This window comes from Elephantulus edwardii, unplaced genomic scaffold (assembly GCF_000299155.1).
Source record: "Elephantulus edwardii isolate Elephantulus edwardi_28Jun2011 unplaced genomic scaffold, EleEdw1.0 scaffold00082, whole genome shotgun sequence".
NCBI lineage: Eukaryota > Metazoa > Chordata > Mammalia > Macroscelidea > Macroscelididae > Elephantulus > Elephantulus edwardii.
Window position 1 is genome coordinate 7,373,269 of NW_006399832.1, and position 24,374 is coordinate 7,397,642.

Below are 24,374 nucleotides of genomic sequence, written 5' to 3' on the forward strand. Positions count from 1 at the left end.
GCAAATTGAAAAAATACTAGATGGTCTTTATTTGGTTTCCCTCAACTGTTTACAGGCGTATTTCATTTTACTACTGGTTCACTTGATTGTGCTTTGCAGATATAGCTCTGTCCTTTTTCCAAATTGATGGTTTGTGGTAAACTTGCATCAGGCAAGTCTATTTGCACCATTTTTCCAACACATGTCTGTCAATTTTTTTAAATTCTTGGCAATATTTCAAACTTTTCCATAGTGCTCTTGCTTAATAGACTACAGTATAGTATAAACATAACTTTCACATGCACTAGGAAACAACAAAAAAAAATGCAGTTCACTTTCTTGTGTAATTTGCTTTATTGCAGTGGTCTGGGGCCAAACCTGCAATCTTGCTGATGTGTCCCTGTGTTTTAAATATAAGGGGGAAGTGCCCATTTGCTTCCAAAGGCCTCATTCTCCTCGGTGCCTCTCCTCTGTTCTGTTTACTTGGTACATCTCCCTCCTTGCCTTCTCTCTGGGAGAGACCACAGAAAACACTTACAGAAGTCACCTTTCCAGGAGTTTGAAGGTTTTCTTTTACTGGTTTCATTCTGTCCTTCTTGTCATTTTTTTTTTTTCTCCTTTCACTATTGAGATGAAGTCGTAATTAAGATGTTTACTGTCTCAGATAGTTCAGGACGTGCTCGCTTCCTCTGCACACCTTGTCAAAGCATCTGTACTTCTTTTTCTATTTTTTTTTTAAATACTGATTTATTTACAAAGTCTGAATTCAGTGTTTTTCATACTTGATATTTCCAGTTTCCTCCACTCCCCTCCACCTTGCCCATCAAACTGTGCAGACCTATGATTACCGCCCCCCCATTCTCACCCCTCTGCTCTCCCCTCCCCTCTTGGATCCTCATACTCATTCTACAATAATCGTCTTAGACAGTATTTGTCCTTGTGGGACTGAGTTAGTTCACTCAGCATAATGCTCTCCAGTCCCTCCCAAGTTAGGTAGTAATTTACAAAATCATTGTTCCTGCATGCTGCATATTCCATTGTGTGAATGTACTACATTTTCTCAGTCCATTCGATTGTGGTTCACCATGTTCTTGCAATAGTGAATAAGGGACCACAGTACTTCTGCCCTACAACTCAATCCCAGGTAGCACTGGACATTTTAGGATGAAGGTGTACACTTTTTGCTTCAGGAGAGCAATTGAAAGAGGCAATCTTTGTCCACCAGTGGGGCTTTGGGGTAGATTTTTCTTTGAGTTTGGATATGGAAGAGAGGTTAGTTTTGGGGGATAAGGGAGAAGTAAGGGTCTTTGGGAACTTTTAGTCTGTGTCTGAGTTGGAGAATGTTTTGCATTCTACTTCCTTCTGTGCCCTTTGTCAAGTCATTTGATTGCTGCTATTACTGAACTATGCTGAACTATGGAGATGTGGAAGAACTGTAGCATTCGAATGATGCTGTGAAGTTATCCTCAGCTGAACCATCATACCAGTTAAGTCCTAATGTTGCCAAGAAATTTGTTGTGGAAAATAATGCCATCATTAACATCCTTTTTATTTAGAGTGGCTTTGCTGCTGCTACTTATGTTGGCTTCATCTGTTCATTTAGATGTTTCTGTGTCAGAAGTCCATGTTGGAGAGTTGATCAGGCCTTTTGTCCCTGACAAGAATGGGTGTTAGTTGTTTTCTAAAAAGTAGCCACTTGCTACTACTGCTCGCTTTTCTGTTTATTCTAATTGCGGATCAAAGCTACCTAACTAATGTCTGTAAGGTGGCAAGTATTTGTTCCATAATTGAAAGCAGAATTATGACTCATTGAGCCAGAACTTACTATGATTCCTGTATTTTCTAAAAAATCTTTTTTAATCAGCTTTTGAACACACAGATGAGCCCTTTGGAGGCTGTCCCACTTCCCTGCCAACTTCCTTTGCTTGCCCCCCCTCCTTTTTCCCCCCTTTAGTTTCAGGACTTCTTAGCTCCAAAAGAGGAAGATGCTGGCTACTGAATGTAAAATCTACGCAGTTGATTCTTAGCCACGCTCCTCTCTAAAATATGACACTGTTCACTAAACTCCGTGTTGTGGGTTTTCCTTGTGTTATAACAAGCCAGGCTTGCCCACTCCTGCCTTCTTTGTCAAGAAGGATTGAATGCATTGGGGTTGACTGCCTTGATTTCTTGTAGAACTCAGAGGTAAACTTTTCTCAACCATGGGACTGTCCCAGCTACTGGAGTATTAGAAAGCACAGTTGTCAGGGGGCCTGCACCAAACAGGGAAGCTCTATAGGATGAATGTTAGTGAAAAGTCTATGAGATGGAGAGGTGTGGTGCCTCCACTGGTGTCCCACTCTCCTTTACCCAAGTCTCTCTGCACTTTGCAAATCCTTGCCAAGCTGGCATTCCCTGGGACATGATTGCAGAGTCTGAGCGCAGATGGGTGTCTGCTATGTGATGGCGGTGCAGGGACTGGGCTGCTCAGTAAATCTTAATGAAAAACCAAATGAAGACCACTACATGCAAGGGCTGGAGCTGGAGCTGCCAGCACCTCAGCACAGACTAGAAGGGAACTACTTAGAGGGTTGTGCAAGACTCTTCCTTCATTTGCAGAGGTCTTTGCAACGTGTGAGTGAGACCCCTGTTTCACATTAAAAACCCCTGCAGTAGGCCTTGATATGATTCAGTTAGGGGTCTAGTCAGAGCCAGGTTTGTAGCTGGTTCTGCCAGTGTCTGGAGGCCACCTTGGGCAAGTTACTGAACCGCTTGACACATTGTTTTCCCATTTGCAAAATAGAGGGGGGAAATCCTATAGGATTGGACACGTGAGGAAAGCCTTGGGCACATGGTCGGCCCTACAGTGGGCAGTGGTGAGGTAACAGTGTTTCAGGCACGGTATTATGAAAATTAACCCAGAGTCCCAGCTTTCCAAAAGTCTTTCTTTTACAAGCCAACAGAAAATAAATATATTGGGACATTATAACTCATGTTAGTTATTTTCTATGGTTTGTTAAAACCTCCGTGAGACTGGTACGTTTTCTGCTTTTGACAGGATTTAGAAAGTACTAAGTCTGTTAAACAAAGTTACAATAAATTATTTATAAAGCAATACTTTCTACTGTTAAAGGGTAAGTAGAGGTAATGTAGAAGAAGAATGTATAAAATATGAATATAGAAATGTCTCTGAAGCTTTAATTTTTAGGAAAATATTACCAGAGAATTCTAATTTGTTTAGGAAAATCTCTATATACTTTATCACTTAACATTTAAAAACCATATTTGACCAAAAGAAATAATTCTAGTAGGCCATATTAAAAGATAATTTAAGGTGCATCTGACAAGAAATTCTCTCATTTCCTTAATATATCAAAAGTTCTTGTAAATCGAAATATTACAATCAAATATAGACAGATGTGATACTATGTATACTTCTCTATGAACCAAATTCTTAAACATATATAATTGTTTAAAAAAAGGAAAAATAAACTAAAAAAAGAAAACCCTTTCAGTTGTTCCTTTTGTAACAGAGTCATTTATTATTATTACCTCTTCCATGTGGGGTTGGTGAAGTTTGTATTATATGTTACTTAACATGTTAGACTTATAAAACTGTTAAGAACAGAAGCGCACTGCTCAGAAGGAATGATGGTCCTGAAGAGAACGTTCTGATACAATCCTATTCACTCCGTCTTTCTTTGTGTTCAGATTCCCAGGTACATCATCACACTTCATGAACTTTTGGCTCATACACCCCATGAACATGTGGAGAGGAAGAGTCTGGAGTTTGCCAAATCAAAGCTAGAGGAGTTGTCCAGGTATGTGGAAAACTTATCAGACTTTGGATGGGCAAGAAGGAAAATATTCTTTTTTTAAAAAGAACCAAGACACAAATCCACCTTCTTAGTTGTGCCTTGCTAAATCTATATGTATGTATACTTATATATATATCTATATAATGTATACTTATATTTATCACATATATAATTGAAACATATGTGTTAAAAAATATATCCTTAAAGATAGTGATAGCATATACTTGAGATCAGATGCATTTGAATGAAAATACTCACTTTTTTTAAGGCAATAGAATTTTCAGGGTTTTTTTTAAAGTTATACTTGGTAGAAACTTAGATGTGTGTATTTTTATTTATCAGTGATTATTTGCATCTGTGTTCTAGCGTATAAGTGATAGAAAGCTGTATACTTGACTGCACCTTCAATAGCTGGCATCCTCAGGTCCACTAGTGAAAAATCCTTTGCTGTGGACTCGATACTGACTCGCGGTGACTCTCCATTGGGTTTCTGGGCTGTAAGTCTTTAGGAGACATTGCACCTCGTTCTTCCTTGGAGCAGGTTGTGGATCTGAACTGCCAGCCTTTGCTGAGCAGCCCAACATATAACATACTTTACCACCAGGACTCCTTAATTTCAACTGAGCTGCCACATATAATGCATTGCTTCTCTGTTGCACTTATAAGCAGTATTCTGTTCCCATGCTATTCCTTTGTCTTTTCTCTACTTGCCATTTTGGATCATTGTGTACGTTGATTTGACTTTGGTTATAACTGCAGAAACCTCCAGGGCCAGTCTCCTGCCCACACAACCTCAGCCCATATGTAGATGGATACAAGTGTAGAACTGAGAAGACAAGACACCAGAGAAGACATTTTTATTCATTTCCTAGAGCCTCTTCTGGGGAAATGCATCATGCTTTGAGAAGTAGAGGGTCAGGAATGGAGAGGAAAACCCTCAGAGAGATGGCTTAACCATTGACTCCACCAGTGGCCTTAAGCACTGTAGAAGCTGCTAAGAAGGCATAAGATCAAGCAGGGTCTTAATCTGTCATAGGCAGAATTACCTCGAGCCAGAGCTGACACAAAGACACCTAACAACAGCACACTGTTGTCTGAAGTCCCAGGACGCTATCGTTAAGCACTGAGTTGCCAGTTAAAAGCTAACACTTAGGGGCACATTGGAAGACTAATCTGGAGGCTTGTTCTTGAAAAGTCACAGCTTTGCAAATCCCATGGAGCTCTTCTTCTTAGCACATAAGTAGTGTCACCATGTAAAACAAGGCCTGCTGCAACAAATACTCCAAACTTTGTAACTTTTAATAACAGAAATACATTGTTCCATGGTTCTGAATGTTCAAAAGTCCAAATCCACAGGTGAGTTGGGCCATAAAACAAACCAGAAAGGCCAGCCAACTGCTGTTAAGTAGATTCTGGCTCATAGCGCTCTCCATCGGGGTCAGGAGTAAGGGGATTTGAACTGCTGACTTTCCAGTTAGCAGTTAGATTAGTCACAACTGTGCCGCTAAGGCTCTCAGTTAGGTCATTAAACAAAACCTCAAATTCATTGCTATCCAGTTGGAAATGACTCATAGCTGCTACCCCATGGTGGTTAGAGGCTTTAAAATAGCACTGGAGGAGATTGTCCTGTCATTTTTTCTGAGGAACCCCTGGTGGATTCTCACTTTTAGAGAAGTGCCTCCTCTGTCTTAGTAACACAACTCACTGAGGACTAACCCATCAGAGCCATTGCTATGTGCCTTGGAGTCTGAAAAGACCCATAGCTCACCCTGGGGTGGGTTTTCAGAGAGAGTTGATCACACAGGAGGAGATTGCCCATCTTCTCCCAAGGAGCGGTTTTTGGATTTGAACTGTGGGCTACCTTGGCTTCGAAACACAACTCCCCAAGGACTGTCCCATCAGAACCATGGTCCCTCTGAAATTTCCAGAAGACCCTTTCTTCTCACCTCCAGCTTCTGAGAACCCCAGGGATCCTTTGACTTTTAGAGACATCTTCACATGGCCATCTTTTGCTTTGTTTATGCCTCTTCTGTAAGGGCACCACTCAGAATGTATTAGGACCATCCCTAGTCCAATTTGACTTCATATGAACTGAGAACATATTCAAGGGCATAATGTTTCTATATCCAAAAAAGGTCACAGGTACCAGAGAAACATAACTCAACCCATAACTTAGCTCCTCTCTGTGTACGTCTTAGAGCGGTAGATGCTCTCTCTCACAGTGATTCTGTCTGTGTTGTGTGTGACAGAGTGATGCATGATGAAGTGAGTGACACTGAGAACATAAGGAAAAACCTTGCCATCGAGAGAATGATTGTCGAAGGCTGCGATATTTTGCTGGACACCAGCCAGACTTTCATCCGCCAAGGTAAGTCTTTGTTCAGTGCACCTGTGGTCCTTGTGGTTGTCGCATTGTCACTGACCCAGGAAAGTCTTTCAGAGCAGGTCTGATTTAGCTGTGTAAGGGGTGCTGGTCATGCAGGAGGACACCCCCATAGCCCTCACCAAGCCTGTAGTTGAGGCCCACCTTTGTGCTGTTTCTTTTCAGGGGCCATGAAAAACAGCAACACAATAATAGTAAAGCACGAGTGGGACAATAAATTACAATCTGACTGGACTCTGCTCCTCACTGGACCGGATATTCTCTACAGCTCCAAGGAGGACAGGTCGGTCTGGCCAATTGGAGTGGCAGTGCCAGGTGGTGATGACAACCAGGCAAAGGCCCAGGAGAAACTCGCATTACTCAAAACCCTCTCCCACAGCAGTGGGGACACGGTCCGCAGTGAAAACAGCTGCTTCTTGTTCCCATTTTTCATCTGCACTTCCGGATCAGCCCCACCTGACGTGATTTGATTAAACTGGTTAACTCCAGTTGCCAGATGACTGTTTCACAGTTGACCCCTGTCATGTTTTGGCAGTGGTGAAGGTATCATGTTTGCAAGATGTGTTTGGGAGAAATCACCCAGCAAATTACTCTTTCAAGCTCCAGAAGAATTGGAGATATTTGTGCCAGAAACTGTGAAGAAGCAACAGCCTGACTCTTAATCTAACGTACAAGGATAAACCACATCCCGCATGATTTTGAAGTGATTAGATATTACACTGGAGGTTCTCACGCCCCCTGGACTTGATTTGAGACAGTGTATTACACATACACATGGTTTTTAATCTGTTGAGGAATAGTAGCATATGAATCTAAAATGAGGATTAATCTTGAATGTTGATGGTGGTTTTGTGTACTGTCAAGTCAGAACCAATCTGGAGCTGACCCTCCAGCTGATTTTCCAAAGCAGTAAAATGCACAGGAGGAGATTGCCCGTCCTTCTTGTGAGGAGCAGCTGCTGGATTCGAAGCACATACATTCTCATTGGCAGCACAATCCTTACCATTCAGCCACCAGAACTCTCTTAACCTTTTAGTATCATTTCTGTTTGTTATGTCCCAACATCACTTGAAGATATTTGCATTGCTGTTGCTTCCCATAATATCCTGCTTAAAATATTTTTTATCTTATCATGCAAGACATTATTTGTGCTGTGCACATTCTTTTTTTTTTTCACTGAATATTTAAAAACTTTAACACATGTCATTCTATTTTTCATTATTTATTTACAAAGAGAGAAAACACACATGCCAAAGTTTGGGTTTCTATTTTAGGATATACCTTTTCTTACTCTGGGTTTAAGAAGTTTTGTTTGCTTCCTTTCAGTAAGAGTGGAATATAATGCCTACAATTTCAGGCCTTCATGAAGGCTTTGAGGCCACACTGGTGTGACTTCCTTTCCGTTCCTCTGCACACACTGTGTCGCCGTCTTGGCCGCCTGCCTTCCTGGCTTTTGCCCTCCTCTGTGCCTTCACCTGTGCTGCTATTCTTCCTGGGGGCCTTGGTTGCTCTCACTCACTTATTCGTACATTGTTGAAGGTCCTTTTATCCTACCAGGCTCAGATTGAACATCTCTGTTGTTTTGTCCTATCAGGTGGCTTACCCCTCACAATGACCCTGTGTACAACGGATCAGAACCTTGCCATATCCTGTGCCATCCTCACCATTTCTGACAAGCTGTACCCACTGGTACAGTCACTGTGTCAGTCCATCTTGTTGAAAGTTTCTCTCTCTCTCTCTCTCATCCATCACCTTTCTGAGCAAGATGTCTTTTTCTCAGATGCCTCTAGTTGCTGCTTTTGCATATCATAGAGCTATGAGAAGTGATTCATAGCTGACCTTCTACTGGGTTTGCAGAGGCTGTAAACAGCTGGAGGAGACTGCCCATCTTTGCCCTACAGAGCAGCTGGAAGATTTGAACCACCTGCCTTTGGGTTGGTAGAATAACTCCTTAACACTAAGCCACCAGAACTCCCTAGAGGCACCTGTACAGAGCTTTTAACCGTTCTTCTTTGTTTCCAAAGCACTAACACCTTGTTACATATGCTTCCATCCTCTTGGGTATTGCTGGTGTTGGTATGCATGCTAATTTCTTCCAGTAATTGTGAACTCTGAAGGGCCGCATATGTGAACTCACCCTGCCCCATCATGCCTAGTGTGATGTGTTCCTGGTCATTAATACTTGGAAAATTGGCATTGTATGCATCAGAGTATTTTGTTGAATTGCCATTATGATTATTGTAATATAGTCTATCAGAGTATTTTGTTGAATTGCCATTTTGATTATTGTAAGATAGTCTCTTTTCTATTTTTCTTGTGCTTTGAACTCAGTGGCAATGTCTCCTAATGAATTTTAGTTTTATAATCTATGAGTCTGGAAAATTTTATTATGAAGGAAAAGTTTGTAAAGAACTTTGATGGTATAATGCTATTGCCATACACATTTCATATATTTCTGCAAGCTGAGCCCATTTTGGTTTAAGCATCTGTAATGAAAAAATGCTGAGAGATAAAACATATTGAATAAAACATTTTCATTGCATTTAGAAAAAAATAAATCACGAGCCACTCTTGCCTTGATTCATGTTCATGTGTTATTCCTTGTTATATAGTTGTACATTTCAGGCACTTTGTCAGGAATTCATAAGCTTCATGGCTTCTTCTATTGATGTCAATAAAATGATTCTCATTTCAGTGACATCTTTCAGTCTTGCACTTTTGGTTAGTCTGTTTAGGAATTCTTTAATAAAAGTGGTTTAAAACAAACAAAAACGTTATTCTGAAAGTACAGAGCAATCCAAGTAGCCACAATCTGGGAGAGTTTACAAGGTTTTGCTTTGATTGCTCCTATTATCATTTTTGCTGAATACCCTTAACAGTGCCTTAAGGTCTATTAAGGGGTTTTTGCTGTTCTTTTAAAAGAAAAAAGTTGCTATATTGCTAAATTGTGGACTATGATTTATTCTAATACTGAGTTTTGCCATATGCTGTTTACTTTTGGCTTATTTCTGTGTATAGGAATGTATGTACCTGTATGCATTGTACGCATTCTGTAGTGTCAGTCTTTAATTTTTTATTCTCTGGAGTAGGAAAAAAAGAAGCCATCTTGGTCATCTGAGAGCTATTCACAGAGTAGAATACCTGCTAATCTCGAATATCATTCCATGGACTTATCATGGTTGAAATAACATGAGTTTTTCTTTTAAATTGAGCTAAATTTTTTTTTTGAGCTAAATTTTTAGGTGGTCTGATGATCAGGATGCGAAAGATCCTGATCACAACCATATTTGGATCTGGAGCAATTACGAATTCTTTCTCTGATTTGCATTTATTAGAGAAGACTTCTTTTCTCATGTCTCACGGCTATGTTGAAACACTATGTCAAACAAAACATGAAACCTGAAAAAAAATATATACTTAACATGATTTTTCCAAATGTGATTAGTTTGTTTTCATTGTTGATTGTCGTCGACTTGAGTATGACTCATAGTGACCCTATCACTGTTTCTCAAAGTTCATAGAGTTTCCGGAAGCATGTTGTTTAGAAAGTGGATGCCACTCCTGCTTCCAAACCTGTCTTAAACTGGGAGCTCCACCAAACACTGTCCACCATGGGTAATCATTATGGCATTTGACACCCCAGTGGCCCAAGGTTCAGCATCACAGCAACCTCAGGTTACCCCAGTACATCAAATTGACAAAAGAGTGCTGTACCACTTAAAAGTATGTTTCTCCAAAATTTAGTAACAACCAGCTTTCAAATATAAAGGCCCTCCATGAGGTCTTGTTGGTTCTAAACAAGAGGCTTAAATACAAAACAACCAAGACAATATTTTGTTGTTTGGAGGCGGTGCATGCGCGGAGGTGGCAGTGATGAGCGAGGAGCTGGGCCCGGGAACAATGCAAAGATGGCTTTTTAGAGCATAAAAAAAACCAAACAAAAACACTGTTTTATCACTTTTAACTCATATGTCTGAGTTTGGATACATCCCTACTATTAATTGGGAGAAAGACCAGCAGTCTCCTCCGATACAATTTTCATCTGAAAACCTGCTGGAGGGTCAGCTATGGGTCACTTCTGACTCGATGGCAGTGAGTGAGTGTGTGTGGCATACACAGCCTACTATTTGGATGTAAGGTGAAAAGATCCAGATGAAGTAAATTAGTGTACAGTTGCCAAGGAATTATTTCTATTTTACCACACGACTGAAATTCTTAGCAATTAATGATGTATAAGCTGGCAGTGCATTCTGTAATTCCTGTCTTAGAAAGTCATTACATAGCTAGAAGCATTTACTAACAAACACATTTATTTACAAAGAGAGAGCAAGCACACATTAATTTGGAATTCTATTTTAGGAAATTATGCCTTTTCTTATTTTGGTTTTAGATATTATTTTTCTCAGATTTTTCCAGCTTCAGTTATGTTGTTGTTATGTGCTGTTGAGTCGCTTGGGACTCAAAAGGACCCAACTGTTCAACAGCTCTGAAGCCTGACCTATCCTCAGCCAGTCTCACTGACTCCAACACATCTACAGCCATTACCCCAGTCATTGAATCAGTCATCTCATCCAGGGTCTTCTTCTTTTGCACTGTCCCTTCTTGCACTGTCCCTTTTAAGAATGAATGTCCCTCTCCAAGGACTGGTCCCTCCTGGCAACATACCCAAAGTATGTCAGATGAAGCTTCAAAATTCGTCCAGTCTGCTTCCAAGGAGCAACCTGTTTTCACCCTCACCAGGAATAGGCCTATTTGTTCTCTTAGCAGTCCATTGTATATTCAGTACTCTTCTCCAGCACCACAACTCAAAGGCATCAATTCTTCTTCTGTCATCCTTAGTCATGTCCAGCTCTCTGATTCATAGCAAGTAACTGTGAAGGCCACAACTTGGATCAAGAGCACCTTAGTTTATAAAAATGGCTTCCAAATCTGTTTGTCTACCAAAACATTAGACAACGCTCCAGTCTCTCACTGGCCCTCACTGCTCTACCTGAAAGACTTGTAACCACCTATGACCATGTTAGACCTTATCTGCCTTTCAAAGGCTCACTTTTGTGGTCCCTGCTGAATCCACTACCATCTCCTGGCTGTGCCACTTCGTTGGAGGTGGCCTTGGGGAAGCTATTGCACCTTTCAGAGCTCAGTTTCCTCCCTGTAAAAGTATACTCACTTCTTACTGTACAGTCAGAGCCAACTCATAGTTGACCACCCAACAGGTTTCTGACCTTGTAAATTGCCGGGAAGGAGATGGCCAGTCTTTCTCTTGCGGAGCTCCTGGTGGGTTTGCAACACTGAAGAGGCACCATATTTGGGTTGATGTGCAACTTCCTACTGACTGGGCCACCAGAGCTCACTTCGGAAAGTTCTCCTGCAACTTTGATTCTACCTCAGAAACTACAAGGGTCCAACCCTTTTGCTGCTATTGTGAGCATATCCTTGAATCCTTCTGCCTCTGTTGTCTGTACCTCTTTTATTTCTCGTTTCATTTCTGCATGAGCTCTCAGCTCATTTGCTTCCATCTCTGTCACCTATTTCTCTCCCGCTCCTCCTGCCCACTCTTTCCTGGACTTGAGCCTGCTCCTGTCCCTTTTGGTCCCCTCTCCCACTCCTCCTTTGCCTTGCTGTTTGGTTCCAGAATTAACTGCCTGACCAGGCAGGCAGCTCTCCCTCAACACTAAGAGAGAGAAATTTGGGATGGAAACATGGGTCCTTTTACCATTCTGCACATCATTTCATCTTTGTTACCAAGTAGCCAGTATTTGGCATGTTCGTATGTTAATGTGATGGTTTTGTGACTCACAAGTAGAGTTTTACTGTATTATGCATATATGTCTTTAATATAAAGAACTTAAGTGGGTTTTTTCCACTTAAAGAAGTAATCTGTGCTCATTAACCAATCGGGTAACATGGAAAAAGCATAAGGAAGAAAATAAGATTGCCTATAATCTCGTCTTCTAATGATGACCAGTTTTAACATTTAGGGGTCAAATGTAATTTTAATGACCATCGTGAAGCTGAAATGAGCCCCTGGAAGGCTGCATTTGGGGGAGTTAGTAGATTAAGCAGCTGTTGTAAGTATTAACTGGCTTGGATCATTTCAAAATTCAGAGCTAAGGACTTGTGGGTCATTTTAATATTGGACTTTGTGGGAGGTGGTTATTGGTATAAAATGTGAAAGCAGTCATGGGTAGCCTCTGTTATATAAAATCTATGCATAGCTTCTGTCTTTGAACTGAAGATAGTTTTGCTCATAGAGCTGGTCTGGATATAAATTTTATCTAGTGTGTTTTCCATTTTGATACCACAAAGAATTTTTATCACATATAATTTAAGCGTTACTTGAAATAATGTCTTTTAAAAATAGTTCTTAACTAAAAAAAAGTTCCTAACTAAATTACATAATTTGAATTGTATAATTTGTGTATTTTATAATATATGTATATATATAAGATATGTGTACACACACCCCCCATATATATGTATATGAGAGCTAGTGGGAAGGAGTTTCCCGGAGGCACTTAGTTTGTCAACCAGTTTTTCTACAGGAGAAATATGGGTATCTCCTCCCATGTAGTTCACTGCCTCTGAAGCCCTGCTGGAGGATTAGTTATGAGTTGATTCTGACTTGATGGTACATAATGACAAGAATATACATAGATATAGGGAGCTCTGGTGGCCTACTGGCAAGAAGCTGCAATCCCAAAGGTGTGCAGTTGGAATCCACCAGATGCTCTGTTGAAGAAGGAGGGGCAGTCTCCTCCTGTGCTAGTTAGATCCGATTCGATGGTACACAAAAAGAAAGGGAAAAAAAGAGAGAAACAAAACTCCACAACAAACCAGAAACAAACAAACAAGAATAGATATATTTAAAATAAAAAGCAAGCTATGGTGAAGTGCCATTTATCTACCTTCAGTGCTTCAAGAAGAGTAAATTCTGTTTGCTTTTTATTATTTTATCACTTTATGCAGTTATAAAATATGTACTTTATTTCAGATAATTAAGTTGATTAAAATCAGATCACCAGAGATAGATGCCAAAAGTAGCTTGTTCTTTTAATGCAACCTAATCTTCTTTAGAACTTATTTTCTAGATTACAGGATGAGGACTTGAGTTTAAAGTGCTTTGTAAAATGACAAAAACTAGTTTGGCCACTAACACACAGCATATTGTTTTTTCCTACTCAGAGTGTAGGAGATTAACTTGTCCTTCTCGTGCACCAGATAAATCCCTGATGTATTGAGCCCATATGTTTATCGCCACAGGAGTGACCTTCATGTAACACAATCTTAATTGTTGTGTATTCTCCACTTTTGTGACCACCAGGTTCTCTTATTCAAGTACCTTCCGTTGAGAGAGGGAAACTTAGTAAAGTTCGCCTGGGTTCATTGTCTTTGAAAAAGGAAGGAGAAAGACAATGCTTCTTATTTACAAAGCACTTTTTAATTTGTACCAGAAGCTCAGGAGGAAAGCTGCATCTGCTTAAGGTACTGGCTTTACATGATCATTTAATTTACTCTTCCATGAATGTAGACTGTCATCATGCCTGGGACTATCATAAGGTGAATTGTCAATATAAGGAGTGAGATAATGCACTGCCCTTTCTATATTTACTTGCTATCTCTTAAATTGAGGGTAATAGAAATTAATTTTTTATGCATTACCACAAAGAAGTAGATTTAATGTCACAGCTTGGAGAACTAAGTATTAATTAGCACATGAGTGAGCAGTTGTGAGCTAGTGATTAAGGAATTGCATGGTCAACACAAAGGCAGGTGATTGGAATCCATCACTGGCTCTGCAGGAGGAAAAAAGTCAATCTTCTGTGAAACTTATGGTCAGCCTCTGAAAACCCACTGAAGGGTCAGCTGTGAGTTGATTCTGACTCAACAGCACATAACAAAATAAAAAGCTGATGACTGCCAAGCTATGAAAATCTTCGAAATAGCTACAGTACACTGATGTAATATTTACTAAATATTTTTATCTTACTCTCTTGCTGTTGTGTATTGCTGAGTTGGAACTAGCTCATATACCTGACCCTCTAAAAGGGTTTCAGGGGCAGTAAACCACCTAGGAGGAGATTGTCCTCTCTCTCCTATCGATCAACTGTTGGATTTGAATCATGTACCTTTGCATTGACAGTGCAATTACTTACTACTACATTATGTAAAAAACAAATCAACATGTTGTTGTTGTTGTTATGTGCCGTCAAGTCGCTTGCGCCTCATAACAACCCTATGTACAACAAACAGCCCTAAACTCTGCTCTTTCCTGTGCCAATTGCACTGTCTCTGACACTCCCATCCCCATTACCCCAATCACTGAATCAGTTCACCTCATAGAGTGCCTTCCCCTCCTGTGCTGTCCCTCCACCCTCCCAAGCATGATGTCCCTCTCCAAGGACCGGTCCCTCCTTACAACATGTCCAAAGTATGTTAGACGGAGCCTCAGAATCCTTGCCTCCAAGGAACCGCCCGGTTTAACCCTTTCCAGGATGTATCTGTTTTCCTAACATGCCTATTGTTAATTAAAACTCATAGCTGCCACAAAAAGAGCAGAACTGCCCCATAGGTTTTCCATGTAGCAGTCTTTAGAGAAGCAGGCTGCTACATCATTCTCCCATGGAATGGCTGATGGGTTTGAGACACTGACCTCTTGTTATCATCCAGTTTCTTACTACCACATGCTACCATGGCGCCTTTTTCTATATATCTAAGTTGGAAAATTATGACATACAGTCCAACCGCCTGTTCTGTTAATAAAGTTTTATTGGGACATCACTATCCTCATTCATTTATGTACACCATCATGTCTATATACCCAGAGAACAGTGTAGAGTTGTTGTTAGACATTGGCTAGTTGACGGCAGCTCATGGGGATCCTGTGAACAGGAGACAGAAGCTCACTATGTCCTGCACAGTCCTCACAGTCTCTCCCATGCTCCAGCCCATTGTTAAAGCCATTGTGTCTGTCCATCTTGTCTTCTCTTTCACTGGCTCCTCCTTTCCCAGCATAATGTCTTTTTCCAAGGGCTCCTCCCTCCTAAATGGAATAGTTGTGATTAAAAAAATAACTTGTGAAACCTAAAATGTTTATAAACTGGTGCTTTAGAGAAAAAAAGAATGGTCATCTAGAACTTTAGTGTTCACTTTTAACTATTGCTTAAAAATATTGATTGTATAATCCATAATCTGTATCATTACTGCTGAAAAGCTTTATCCATGACGACTTTTCTGTTTTCATGGTTGGCAGGTCTGATCTCTTTGCCAAGCTGCATGATCACTTTTTGCTGTTGTTGGTGTGCACTGTTCAGTTGGAACTGATCTATAGCTAACCCTGCAATGGGTTTTCAGAGGCAGTGAATTGTATGGGAGGAGATTGCTCATATATCTTCCCCAGAGCAGCTGGTGCATTTGTACCCATACCTTTTGTTTGGCGGCCCAATTCTTTGAAATGCTATGTAGTCTCCCATGAATGATGTGGTAAATTTTATAAATATTGGGAGTGAGAGTAGGATCAAGAAGAAAAGTTAAACATTAAATGACATAAATTATGTTTTTAAGAATCTGAAACCTATTTTATGATACAGAATTGCCATATTCTTCCTGGCAAGTTACATATAGGGTTTACATATCAGAACTTCGCAGTCTACATGAAATCCTCTAAGTTTCCTAATGAACAATTGTTTTGTGTCCAGACAGGCGGTGTTCTCTCTCTAATAGAATGCACGTTGATTGAGGAACCAGATGCAGGCGATGATGACCGTAAGTCACATTTTATCATTAAGTTTATGGAATTATATAATGATAGAATTATATTACTGTTAAGTACTGTTTAATCAGAACCAATGTCAGCTGACCCTTCAGTGGGTTTTCAGAAACAGTAAATTACATGGACTGCAGTTTCCAAAAATGACTGTACCAATATGTTGACAGAAAAGTACCAGAAATGTAAGATAGAAGAGGCCATGGCATTAAAGACATTATGGGCAATGTCTAATGGATCATGGCTGAATGTCTATCTGTGTTTCATTGCTTATGCAAAGGCATTTGACTGTGTAGATCACACGAACTGTGGCTAACCTTGAGAAGCATGAAAATCCCAGAACACTTGATTGTGCTTATGCAAAACCTATTTTTGGACCAGGAAGCAGTTTTCAGAACAGAGCAGGGAAAAACTGCATGGTTCAAAATCAGGAAGCGAGTGCTTCATGGATGCATCTGGCTTCTATACCTTTTCAGTCTATATGCAAAACAGATCATTCAGCAGGCTGAACTTGACAAGGAGAAACATGGCATCAGAATTGGAGGAAGAATCATCAACAACTTGGCAATAAGCGGAAGACAAAATCTTGCTTGCTGAAACTGAGGAGGACTTGATGTATTTGCTGCTGAAGATCAAGGACTGTAGTCTTCCTTCAATATGGATTGAAACTAACATGAGGAAGACAAAGATTCTCTACCACTGGGCCAATTGGCAGCACCATGGTGCATGGAGAAGAGATTGCGGTTGTTAACAATTTCAGCTTGCTTGGCTCCACAACCAACACTCTTGATATTAACAGTCAAGAAATTAAAAGGTGAATTACACTGGGGAATTATGCTATCAGGGACTTTTCCAAAGTCATAAGGAGCAATGATGTCAGTCTGGAGACTAAGGTGCATCTGATCCAGGCCATGGTCTTCTCAATTACTTGCTATGGTTAAGAGAGTTTAACAATGACTAAAGATGACAGAAGAATCAATGCCTTTGAGTTGTGTTGCTGGATAAGCATATTGAACATATCATGGACTGCCAGGAGAACAAATAGGTCTGTCTTGGAGAGGGTGAAACCAAGTTTTCTCTTTGGAGGCAAAGATTTTGAAACTCAGTCTCACATACTTCAGGCATATGGTTAGGAGGGACCAGTCAGAGGAGAAGGACATCATGCTTAGAAGGGTGAAGAAGACCTTGGATGACATGGATTGACACGGTAACTGGGACAGTGGCCTTAGCTATGTCTGAGTGAGCAAGCCTGGCTGAGGATAGAGCAGATCTCAGAGCTATTGTACACACAGTCACTATGAGTTGCAGGTAATTCGCTAGCACATAACAACAACAAGAAGTTGCACAGGAGGAGATTGCCTGTCCTTCTCCCGATGAGCAACTGGTGGATTTCGGCTGTGTGCCTTTGGGATTGCAGTGCAGCTTTTTGCAGGAGGCCATTCAAATAAAAATAAATAGAGCCTGGCTTTGTATTAAATTCTGAGGATAAACTTCCTGCATTCATCTATATAATGAGAAATGGTCTAACCATAAAAACTATGTTCCAGAATTTTTCATTTTACTATGTTTGTCTCCTGATAGTGACTTCATATGATGTTTGGTACAGGGAAAAGAGAAATTTAGTTAGACTATTGGAATTCTTCAGTTTGCTCGGCTCCACGGTCAACACTCTTGGCACCAGCAGTCAGGAAATCAAAAAGCGTATCGCGATGAGAAAGTCTGCTTTTAGGAACCTCTCTAAGGTACTCAGGAGCAACAGTGTCTCTCTGGAGACTAAGGTGCGCCTGATACAGGCCATGGTCTTTGCAATCGCTTGTTATGCATCAGAGAGTTGGACAATGACTAGGGAGGACAGAAGGAGAGCAGATGCTTTTGAGCTGTGGTGCTGAAGAAGGGTACTGAACGTACCATGGACTGCCAGGAAAACAAACAGATTCATCTTGGAGAGGATTAAACCAAGCTACTCCTTGGAGGCAAGGATTCTGGGGCTTCGTCTGACATACTTTGGACATGTTGCCAGGAGGGACGGGTCCTTGGAGAGGGACATCATGCTTGGGAGAGTGGAGGGACAGCGCAGGAGGGGAAGACCCTCTGTGAGATGGATTGACTCGGTGACTGGGGTAATCGGGATGGGTGTGTCAGAGGTGGTGCAGTTGGCGCAGGATAGAGCAGGGTTTAGGGCTGTTGTGCATAGGGTCGCTATGAGTCGGAAACGACTCGACGGCACGTAACAACAACAGTAATTGGAATTCTGTATATAATGGGCACTAGAATATAAAAAAATTATTATGAAATGAGAAGAAGAAAATCTGGAGTCCAGTCAGGAAGAACCCGTTGACCTCAGTGTCTTCATGCACTTATGAACTGCCTGTGGCCTTCTTCATGCACCAGAAGTAGGACATGCTGACCTGAAATTCTGTACGTAAATGTACATTGACTATGATAATAGAGTCATGTGAAAGTGCTGTGACTTGTATCTGATTGTTTGATTTACGTCTCTTAAAGCCAAAGGTTCTGGGCAAATGTTTGGTCACCTGGATTTTAAAATAGTGGTGGAGCCTCCTGATGCCGCCCCGTTCACTGTGGTCTTGTTAGCACCGTCTCGCCAGGAGAAAGCTGCGTGGACAAGTGATATAAGTCAGGTAAGCTAGTACCTTGTTCTGTATTGTTTTCCTCTTCTAATTTTACCATGTGTCTTTTGGGAAGGAATTTTAGAGTTTTTATGTTTTCAGCATTATGTTGAGTGAACTTACTCAATCTCATAAGGACAAATTCCGAGTAAGACCATTATTGTCAAAATAGAAGGATAACTGATAAAACATGTGTGGGTGTCCAAGGAGGGAAGGGGTGGGAATAGAGGGGTGAGGATGGTGAGGGGCAGAAATGACAGGGTTGCACAATTTGGTGGCTGGAGGGAGGGAGTAAAAGAAGTAGGAAATATCTGGCAAGGACCTGAACAAACAGGGTAATGGGGGCATAGTCCAATGGTCATTAATTTTATGAAACAATGCATAGGAATGATTCTATGAAACACAATGTGAATGAAAAATAGTGTGCAACCCACTGTATATGAACTTTGTAAGCCAACCAATTTAAAATAAAAAAAAAAATACTTAAAACCCCTCATCACTGTCGAGTTAGAACTGACTCATAGCTGACCCGCCAGCAGGTTTTCAGAGACTGTAAAATCACATGTGAGGAGATTGCCCAACTTTCTCCCGTGGAGTCTCTGGGAGATTTGAACCCCCAGAAGGGTACCACGTTTGTGTCCTACAGACTATGCCACCAAAGCTCCCTTAGAGATATTGTATGTGATTCCTTCCATCACTGTCTTCACTGTTCTATGTCTTGGTATGCTGTGATCATTTTTGTTGTTCTTTGTCTCTGTTAATAAGGCTAACATTGACTTGAAATGCCATTAACTGTCCTTAGTTCCTGGGCCTTTTTGTATTGGCTGCAAATGCAATCCTGTGTGTGTCAATATTGCCTTGGTAGTAGCACATTTGCCTAGTGATCCCACTAGATTTTTTTACTTGTTTCTGGAAAAAAAAAAAGATATTGGTATGAAATTTAAAGCATAAAAATACCTGTAAGGTGCTTTGCTGAGAAATCTCAACGTAACAAAGCAAATCAACAGGAGGTACTAATTAGAGTAAGAAACTTTAAAAATAAACTCCTGTAGTTTATATAGAAAAAAATATAAGGAACATATTTTCATACACTTCCTTGATCAGTATCATGAAGGTTTAGACAGTGATAAGACGTGAATATCCTATCAGTTGAAACTGTTCGTAACTATACATGGACTTTCTTAAATTTAAATTCTATATGAATTTTTGTTTTAGTATTTGATATGGGGAAATGATTAAAAATGTGTTAAAATGCTAAAAGAAAGCATTATAATTACCTTCAAAGTTACTAACTCAAGAAGTCTGGAGCAAGCAAAAAGACTTATGTTCTCGATTTCACCGTTCCTTTCTTCTGAAAGTAATTAAAATTGCACTTTATATGGCTAAGGTCAAAAGAGGAGCTATGTTAAAGTTCTTCAAATGCTTGACTCCCTACCACCCTTGAGTTCTAAAAAAAAGAGAAAGAATGAATGGCAATATGACTCATTTTCATGGATGATATAAATTTTGTGAACCTAACTTCATTTAACTTTTAAAATAATATTCTGAAGGTAAGCATAAAAATAGTATTGAGAAACCAGTTGAGAGGCTATTTGCCCAAGATTATGTATACTTGGAAAAGAATTAGGATTCAGACCTAACCCATCCTTGGCATTCCAGATGGCCTCTACAGGAAATACTAATCTCTAAAATTTTACTTATCATACTTAAGAATGAGGATATTCATGGTAAATAGTTAACTGTCCATAAGTTAGGAATTGAATCCTAGGAAATAAGAGTGATTCTTTGGTGGTGACTAAATTGCTATAAGTGAAATCACTTCTTTTTTGATTCACCTAGGAATGAAAATGTGGGTTCTTCCAGATCTTTGGTGCTTCTTTGAAGTAACTTAGCATTTTCATTTGTTCTTTGGTACATAAATACTTTAATTACATATCTCCTTATTTGTGAAATATCGCTTACCTTATAAAAATGGGGCAAATGCTGAGCTGTCACACTGTACGGCCATGCTTGTGTGGTCGGGAGGGATATAGCAAGGGCACCTCCACTCAGGAGAAAGGCTGGCTAGTAAGAAAGGAGAGGAAGGAGGTAACATAATGCAGCAAATGCAACAAAGTTTTATAGGTTCTGTGAGGTCAGTAGGTGGGTAAGATGCCAGTAGGCAAAGATGTTTCTCCCAATTCTTCTAGCTTCCACCTTAAAAATGTAACGGAGGCCTCTAGGATACAGAGTTTATAAAAGCTTAGATGACTCTCTTTGGTGTGGTTGGTAAGATGCTGCTAAACAGAGAAAGGTCCCTGGGATTCATGAATGAATCTCTACTTCCTCCTTTAAAGAAAGGTAACTAGATTTTATTAGAGTTCCCATATTAAGATAGACTAGGAAGCAGGATACATAGAGAGGGAGAGCTCTGTTGGCCTAGTGGATAGAACGTTGTGCTACCAAGCCAAAGGTGGGTACTTTTAATCTGCGATTCTCGGGCCTGGTTTTGTTTTTTGTCAAATCTTTTTCTAAGTGGTATAGCACTGGTCTGTCCATTTGCTCTACAGAGGTAACTTGTGGTTACTGTGATGCTAAACACTGACACTGAAGTGTCAAATGTGATAATGGTTACTCATAGTGGACAGTATTTGGTGAAGCTCCCCGATTAAAACAAGGTTAGAAGCAGGAGTGGCGTGCACTTCCGAAATAGCTTGCCTCTGGAAACCCTATGAACTTGGAGAAATGATGAAAGTTATACAAGTGATCAGGTCTTTCATTCATAGGGTCACTATAAATCATCTACAACCCAATGGCAACGTTTTGTCTGCTTCAAGCACGCAAATGAGTCATCATCTCTCCTGTTAACTATACCTTCAACCGGAAGTGTCAGCTTCCTTCTTATTTCTCAACGTTGATATGGCTAATATTTTGCTAAGCAAAATATTACATTTTATCTGCAATTAGGTCAGGAAAAAAGTTAAAAGAAAATGATATTTTTCTGAGTGATGATATCATTCCATGAAATTATGATGTTCAGCAGAACCTGGACTTGTGTGATTTTTAAACTTTTGTTTTGTTCATTTATCAAAGACATTATATAGTGATAGAGCATTATTCTAGGTTCTTGTGATAGTGTTTAACAACAATAGCAAAAAAAGGCAACAGCAAAAAATTCTTGATCATGTATACTTTACGGTCTAGAGGGAAGCAGACAGACAATAAGCAATCAATGCAATAAATAAGTTCATACTATTTTATGTTAGAAGGTGATAAATGAAGGAGGGTATAAAGGATCCATAGATTGGAGGTATATGTGAGGAGGAACAGTTTTAAAAAGATAGTCACTCCCATGTGAAGGAGACATTTAAAGAAATACTTACATAGGTTGGGGAGACACAGTGTGGCTATTTCATGAGAAAGAAGTCTAAACAGAAAATATCAACCATTGCAATCCAGGAGGGGGCTACATATTTTGGTGTGGCTGAGGTGAGGTGTGCAGGAGGGAGAACAGAAGAGAGAAGATTGGAGGCAGCAGGCACCATATCAGAGAGGGGCTCCTAAGACATTGAATGGACTTTGAGCATTACTCAAAAGTATAGAAAGGTTTTGAGCAAAGGGATTTTTATGATCTGGCTTCATTTTCAGATAACTAGTTGGACTGTTGCATTGAGAGTACACTGTGGGTGGGGAGCAAGGGTGAAAATATGAAGACATGATATCAGGGAATTGTAGTAATTGAGGAGAGAAATGATGAAGGTTCATACCCACTTGGCAGGAGTCGACTTGCATAAGAGGACATTAATTTTGAATTCATTTGAAAGTAGAGCCAAGAGAATTTTATAGTGGATTCAATGTAAGAAGTGCATGATGTAGAAGCATTAAAGAAGACTGCAAACTTTTTGCCTTGAGCAATTGGAAGATTGGAGTTGTTAGTTATGGAGATAGGGAAGTTTGCTGGGGAAAGAGACTTGGGGTTAAGTCAGAAGTTTAGCTATGTTGAATTAGGTTTGTCTGAAGTCTATCAGACACCTGAGTAGAGATGTTAAGTAGACAGTGGGATGGTGGGATGTAGATGTTCAAGATTGGGTAGAGAAGTTTCCACATGCTTTGTTGTTGTTAGTATAAAATTAAATTTGACTCATTGCAAACCTAGGGAGCTCTGGTGACCTTGTGGTGGTAAGAATTTGCACTGCAATCCCGAAGGGATGCGGTTCAAAGCCCCTAGCTGCTCTATTGAAGAAGGATGGACAGTCTCTTCTCATGTGATTTACTGCCCTTGAAACCCACTGGAGGGTCATTTATGGGTTGGTTCTGAGTCAACAGCACACAACAACATAGCAACCCTATAAACAATAGATCTGAACCCTGTCCTACCCTGTGTCATTATTTCTGACATATTTTGAGCCCATTGCTTCAGTCACTGTGTCAGTCTATCTCATTAAGGGTCTTCCCATTCTTCACTTTCCCTCCACCTCTCCAAGTGTGATGACCTTCTCCAAGGGATAGCCCCAAATATCATTAAGACTCTTCCTATTCTTCCCTGTCCTTCCACCTTTCCAAGCATGATGACCTCTAAGGAATAGCCCCTTCTAACATATGCTCTAAGTGTGTAAGACACTGTTTTGACATCCTTGCCTCTAAGAAGCACTCTGGCTGCACATTCTCCAAGACACATCTGTTTGTTCTTTTAGGTGTATTTAAGACTGAGAGACTGTTGAGATCACCAGTAGGATAAGAGTAGAAAGAATTAGGAAGGGGGCTGTTGACTGAAAGAAAGGACAAGGAGGAAAAGACAAAGACACGGGCAGCAGGGGACTGAGAAGAAACTGCTGGCGGTTTGGAGGACAGACAAGAGGATGTGGTGTTCTGGAAGCCAAGTGAGTGCAGAGTTAGAAGAGGGTGATTATGTGTCAGCTGGACTAATGGTGAAGGAGCACTCCTGAAGACTTTCTTATATTCATGGCAGTTGAACAATGAGTGTTAAGGGCAAAATAATTCGACGAGTGATAGAACCTGGCCTGCCACCTACCAACAGCCTCTCAATTAATTGTGTCCTCTGCTTAAGGTGTTTCATTTTATGGAAGGTATGAACTACAGGGGGCTTCGGTGGTGTTGTACATAGCGAATTGCACTGCCATCCATCTCAGGCAGTTGAATCTACCAGGAGCTTCAAGAAAGTAAGTTGAGCAGTTTCCTCCAGTACGATTTACAATCTCTAAAATCCTGATTGGGCGCCAGCTATGAGGAAGAACCAACTTGAAAGCAGTGAGATTCTGTGCTGTATAAATACACTCATGGAATTTGAGATGCTGAAAATTATCTTTGTCAGTCTCCCAAATATGCCTCTGGACCTATTAATTATTAATAATACCGTACTGGATGCTTGGAAATGCACTATTTACTATTTATTATGTATGTTTAAAATATGGATGCAAAAAGCAACTAAAAATATTCTTAGTGCCTAGCACACTAAATAAATGTTTACTAAAGTAGTTTCCATTGATAACTTACATTAGAATTACCTGAAGATAAAAAAAATGCCATTCTAAAATTCCAGTTTAACAATCTCCACAGGTCATTTCTACACAATTAAATTAGAGATCTTTTGCCCTACATAATAAGGATCCCTTATTCAGGGATCCGCCAAACAGTGTTTAAGTGCTGAATTGCTAAATGAAAGCTTGTTAGTTTGAAACCGCCAGGGCCCAAAGATAAAAGACGTGGCAACCTGCTTCCGTAAAGATTTCATCTTGGAAACACTATGGGGCAGTTGTACTCTGTCCTGAAGGGCTACTCAGCATCAGAATTGACTTGGTAGCACTGGGGGGTTTTTTTTG

At 40.3% G+C, this 24,374-nt stretch overlaps 1 protein-coding gene across 1 annotated transcript in view; it reads left to right on the forward strand.

The window, feature by feature from the left end:
- The window catches only part of RASGRF2 (Ras protein-specific guanine nucleotide-releasing factor 2), a 432,531-nt gene that overhangs the window by 180,350 nt on the left and 227,807 nt on the right, over positions 1–24,374 (forward strand). Inside the window, exons 8-12 of the mRNA XM_006889857.1 lie at positions 3,670–3,779; positions 6,026–6,144; positions 13,484–13,644; positions 15,858–15,924; positions 18,431–18,567. Coding sequence (XP_006889919.1) covers positions 3,670–3,779; positions 6,026–6,144; positions 13,484–13,644; positions 15,858–15,924; positions 18,431–18,567 — 594 coding nt within the window. The remainder of the gene's footprint in view (positions 1–3,669; positions 3,780–6,025; positions 6,145–13,483; positions 13,645–15,857; positions 15,925–18,430; positions 18,568–24,374) is intronic.